This window comes from Protopterus annectens, chromosome 9.part0 (assembly GCF_019279795.1).
Source record: "Protopterus annectens isolate FY-2018-M chromosome 9.part0, PAN1.0, whole genome shotgun sequence".
Lineage (NCBI taxonomy): Eukaryota > Metazoa > Chordata > Ceratodontiformes > Protopteridae > Protopterus > Protopterus annectens.
The window spans coordinates 301,037,384-301,043,383 of NC_056743.1; the positions used below are offsets into that span (position 1 = coordinate 301,037,384).

The 6,000-nt window shown below is 37.9% G+C and overlaps 1 protein-coding gene across 2 annotated transcripts in view; it reads left to right on the plus strand.

Annotated features, from left to right (window-relative positions):
• CD151 (CD151 molecule (Raph blood group)) overlaps positions 1–5,726 on the plus strand; it is a 598,783-nt gene extending 593,057 nt beyond the window's left edge. For both annotated transcript variants that reach the window (XM_044082884.1, XM_044082882.1), the window contains exon 8: positions 4,205–5,726. In XM_044082884.1, the coding sequence (XP_043938819.1) occupies positions 4,205–4,261 (57 nt within the window). In that variant the 3' untranslated portion in view covers positions 4,262–5,726. The remainder of the gene's footprint in view (positions 1–4,204) is intronic.
• Positions 5,727–6,000: the final 274 nt, after the last annotated feature.

The window sequence follows — 6,000 nt, forward strand, 5'->3', positions numbered from 1 at the left end:
CCATGTAGGGGGGAGGTGGTGCTGGGGCATCTTAGCAGGGCAGCTACCTTTGGGAGAAAAAGTTGAATGTATTAGTAGTTGCTGAGTAACATTGTAAGAGGAGGTGCATTCATCATAACTTGTAGAGCAGGTCTTCTCTAGAGTATTCTGACTACTAGAAACCAGCAGATGGGAGTCTCTTCAGCAGTTTGTGCAGCAGAGGAGAACTACCCTTTTCTGACCTTGAGGACAGCAAATTATATGTTGCAGGACTAATAACCCCCATCTCACTAACTGCTGTACTTTTCCAGGAAAATCCCTAGTCACCTTAACTGCTGTCCTCTGTTGCTGATCAGCTATGCATATTGTTTTCCAAGATCACATTCACCCAGGCATGGTTTTGTCATTGCTACTAATTCTTTGATTTGTTGAGTTTATCAAGCCATATTACCTATCTTTATAAAGGCATTTGTTCATAATGTGTCTTGAATCTCCTTTCAGTCAACACTTGTTAGAGTTGAGACCTTTTCAGTGTATAGTACATTTGAGAGTGGCTGTATCCTTGCATGTATTAGACCTTCTCAGTATATGGTACATTTGAGAGTGGCTGTAGCCTTGCACATATACTCAGTGCATCTTCCACATCTGCTGCTCAGGTTGGCGAAGACTGCATCATCGTTTAAATGATTTATATTTTGTAAACTTATTTTCTTTTCTGGTAGGTAGGTCGTCTTGTGTTATTGACTCAAAAGGATTTGGGTTTTCCACTTTGATGTTCATCCCCACAGTTACATTCATGTCAGCATTGACTCAGATAATTTCATTATTTTACTGCCAAGTATGCTGAATCATTTTGGACTTCTCCATTTGCAGTGGAAGTATTTTATGCTGGGGTCACAGCCAAATTGCTAGCTTTCTTTTTTTAATTAATACCACCCTTTACGGCACTGCTGGTGATGAGTACTTGCTTCGCTGGTGATGATTAGTGCTTCCTTCATTGGTGATTTATGGCACTGCTAGTGATTAGTACTTCATGGTGATGAGAGCTAGAAATTGCTTCACTTAGCAGTGATGTGTAAACACTGTGGGATGAAACGCCCAGAAGAAGCTTCTTAACAAAGACATTTAAAAGTGGTTTTAGTCAGTAGTGTCAAACAAAGCATGCATGGTCATATAACTTTAAAAATGTGAACAGCCTTGATGATGGTGACATATTTAACTTCTGAAGGGCTTGTGTTTGCTCAAAAGCTTGAGTTGAACAAGTTATAAATGTTGGCTGGATAAAAGGCTGGATATTGTCATGTTAATCAATAATACTGCTTTTGTATGGTCTGAATGATGTTTGTGAGCACATCAGAATACCAACATTTCAGTTTGTGTTAAAAGTTGTTTGGTTTACTGATGTGTTAACATACTCAGTACTTCTAGTATAGAGTTCAGTGAAAAACTGAAAAGTAAAATGGTTTTCTTTGTAAGTGCTAGATATTGTACTGTACATTATGTATTAAGATTTACCTGCTATATATTTACCTGACATGCTATCTAGTTATAAATGTTACAGGACTAAAATTCTTATTGCTTTGACTTAAAACACTGTTAAAGTGAAGTTTGGTTATCCTTTGAAAATGCTGTACATTAGCAGGGCTAATCTGGCAAAAAGGACTATAAATATAAAAATCTCTAAAATTTCTGCAATCAGAAATTTTGAATTCAAGGAATCCAAACAGAAAAACCACCTCAAACTACTAAACTATCTAAATACACTTAACATCATAGCCCTCCACGACAGTAACATAGTTATTTATATAAAGGACTTCTGTTGCCACATAAATGCCTATACTGGCCATCTCTGCTAGAGCTAGTTATAATGAGAAGTTTAAGAACAAACCACCCTGGTAGTCTGTCAGCTTAAATAAACTCTATAACAAGAGAAAAAAACATTTTAAATCTTAAAGTAGACACTGATGTTCTTCACACAATCATTAATAAGGAGTTTTGTAAGGAACTAAAAGCTATCAGGGCTAGTAAGGCAAGTCATGAACTTAAATTAGCTTCTGAAGCCAAGGATAAGTCATTCAGTTAGTAAAATAAGAAATGACATCCTGTAGAATTATGAACTTATCCAAAATGCCACCACCCGTACATACCCACTTAGAAGTAGCAAATGTGTTAGCAGACAAGTTTAGTGCAGACTTTACTGCTGAAGCATCTGTCTTAATTACACAAATTCCCAAACGCCTTATTCCACCTAGTAACACAAAGGATCTCTTGTTTTTAGCTCTCTCCAAAACCAAAAATAGTACTGCTGTGGGGCCTGATCATTTATCCAGATGTCTTCATAAACATTCTCTTATGGAGCCCCAGTGTAAAGTATTTAACCTAAGCTTTGCTACAGATTTTTTTTCCCTGAATTGTGGTGAAGTGCAGTGGTGATGCCCCTACAGAAAAGCCCTATGACTGAGTCAGGAAACTATAGACTCGTTAGCCTAGCTAGCCTGATTTACTAAGCCATGGGATGCATAATGTCTGACTTCATAAACTTTTGTCAAAAAGTTTATCAGGCTAGACCTACAAGGGGAGATCATGTCTGTTAACTTCTAGAAGGCCTCACAGTGTGATAGTGGTCATTCTTTTCAAACATCTTTCTTGGGTCTGGTCAAAGCATTTGACAGTATACCCCATGGTGGCATCATAAATAAGTTAAGTCCCTTAAAAGGCGATATATGTGTGGTGGGGAAGTAGCCAGCTGTATCAAGGCTAAGAACCCTTGTGGTTAAGGTGGCAGGTGCTTCCTCCGAAAGTTGTAAGTGGGTATACCAAGACTCAGTACTAGAAATATCGACTTTTCAGCACCTATTTCTCTGATCTCCAGAAAGAAAATCAGGACTTTTGATTAAGTTTGTAGATTAAGAAAACTGTGCATTGTGAAAGCTCCCTCTGATACTCAATTATAAGAGGAACAAAGCTCATGTTTAAATGGTATATGGAAAAGGGGCTAACATTAACTGCAATGAAGTGTGTAGTACTTCCTCATTTGGTAATTAATTCTTGCTCAGCGTACAGTGTATAGCCAGTACCCATCATACAGTAACATCAGTCAGAAAATCCTGTTTAGCACAACTAATACCTACAGGCATATCATCCAGGTTAAAAAGAAATCCATTCCTCTGTGTGCAGCCCTAATTAGTCCAGTTATTGAGACCCATCCCTTTGGAATGTGCCTTTCTAGAAAAGGCACCACAGGTTTTTAACCAAAAAGATTGTTTTCCTAAAGTCCCTGCATGCACTACCCTTTACTCTTTCATACAGGTTCTTGCATGGTGACCTTTGCCTTGCAGTCAACATCATTAGCAAACCTATCCTTCTGAACTCCTTGATCTCCACTATCTTCTTCAGATATGTGTTAACCAATGCCTACCCAGGCTCTAGATCAAACTTCCCCTGCAAGTTACAGTGATACTCTAGCATCCTACACATTCAATTTGTATGATTAAGTACCTCCCTTGAAAAAAGGGACCTATATTGAAACACCAAACGGTTTCATCGACGCATTTTCAGCGAAAGCTGAAAATGTCGAAACCACAGAGCAGCAATTTCTTTCCTAGGGAAAGAAATCGCTGTTCCAACCACAAAAAAAAACAAAACAAAACATTAAACACTTCCAAACACATACACACATACCCTAACACTAATTATACCCCCCAAAAGCAGTAAACAACTAAATACACATATGCACATAACCCAACCATACATCTAACGAAAAAAAACCCAGTAAACATTTTAAAACATATGAACTTAACCCGCACCCTAACCCTAAGGTCAGTAACTGTTGCACCTTCACGCTTGGGAGCTATACTGGACAAGGGCCTACACTGTACTTCAGAACACGGCAAAACAATGAAGCGGTCAAGCAACTTCTTTCCCAGGGAAAGAATTTGCTGAACAGCCGCTTCGCTGTTTTGCCTGTTCGCTGTACATGTGTCGACGAAAACGCATTCAACAAAATGCATTTTCATCATTCTAATAGGAACCCGAAAAAAGGGGTACAGCATGGAGGATAGGCATTGGCTAGGTGTAAATGGTCTTGTGACTCAAATTGTCTTGGATTTCCTCTTGATATGCATTAGTAAACATATGGACACTCACACAATGACTTGTAATGCTCTCTTTCTATCATTTCCTTGCTGCAGTATAATAATTTTGTTTTGATTGCTCTGTGTTTCAGATAATCGGGATGATTTTCACCTGTTGCCTTTACAAGAGCCTTAAACACGAACCGTAACAGAACTTGTAAGCACGGTATACTACCTCCGTTGCCATCCTGTTCTCTTGTCACTCTTACAGATGCCAGCAGGGAAGAGGCGTTTTAATGAACTACATTCTCTAGCTTCTTTCTTAAAGCACCATGTGCCTGTTTTATGGATATACTTGACTGCTTGTTTAACATTAACCACTTGCTAAAGGATCTTTCTGGAATTTTATACTCGAACGTTACACATTCTAATACAGTTTCTAATTGTTTTTAATGAGGTGATATGGCCTGCAAACCAAGTTTTAAATAAGGACAGTATTTTTTTTTACTCAACTCTTATGTCAGTATACATTTGATTTTATTTTCGTCTGTATTTCTCGGTTTAACACTAGGATTCAAGTGGATGTAATAACTGTTGCCATCTGTTTCATTGCCACACTCGCATTTGAATCATAGGAGGTTACAAGGCTATCGACCCGGAGGTCATTTCAAGCCTAGCCATTTCATCCCAATGTAATACCATAGATACTTGAGTCAATACCCAGGATTTTGTTTGACTGCCCATGTCCAGGAGGGTTGTGGGTGCTATCCCTGGTAAGAATTTACGGTGCTCCATCCACTCATTCATGTTGTTTTAACTACAGCTATGTTTTTCATAAGGGCGGTTGCAATTCTTTTTAGGCCCATGTCTTTACATACAAAGTTGCCAACCAACCAGATTTCATCAGTATTTTACAAGGTTGCTTGGGTCAAGTAGTGTGTGTGTATTCGCATGCATTGTGTGTGGAGAATCTTTTCGACAGGTTACATTAATCGAATGCCAAAAAAAAAAAAAAGGTGCCATTATTGTAAAATGTTAAACATGCATTTTTTTTTTATTAACTTCTATGCCCCACAACACACACACACACTGTTGCAGTTACTCATGAACACACACTTATGCATGTGTGCGCTCTTCAGATATGAAACCGTATGTTGGCATGCAGGTGCTTCAAAACCATATGATTGCACGGAGAAACAGATAACCAGTACTTTTTGAAAATGCCACAAAGGGCTGTAAGACACTAACAAAAGTAGAGCATTTGTCTGCTTTGACACAATTTTAACCAAGTATGTAATGTTTTTCTGTTATGGACATTTGCTAAAGTTGCTGTGCATGTCTGCAGGGTTAACATGATCCATGCTGCCATGTCTGCAGGTGTGATAGGAATTATGATAACTTATCTCTTGGTACCACAACTTAATTTCTAGTCTTTCACAGCAAGTAACATAAGTAAAACAGAGCAACTAACAACGTTGTTTCTGTAGAAACATTTAATGAACCTCAGTAAGCTGTTGAATTTAAATGCTGTATTCTCATTTGAGTATTTTTTGTTTTTGATTGCATTTACCAAGTTTTAATATAAACATACTGTTTGGTGGTTTTTGAGAAAGTAGAAACCAGACGCTAGATGTTTTTTTTTTTTTTTTTTTTTTTATCGTATAGTGATAATGAGATAGAGAATAGCCTGCGATTCTGTCTGTAATGATTAGGTTTCTGCCTGTAAATTTCTTTCTGTACAAGAAATGTACTACCTTGACTGTGCTATTTGTCAGTGTTGTATTGTGAAATAGCATGGGACTGATGTCCTTCGTAATGGTATCACGGCCATATGTTACCAGTTCTGAGACATTTATCACATCTGTATATAAGCCTGAAACACTGACTTGAAATATTTGTTTGCATGTCCAGGTGTTGTGCAGAGATTTCATTGTATGTTGTAAATTTT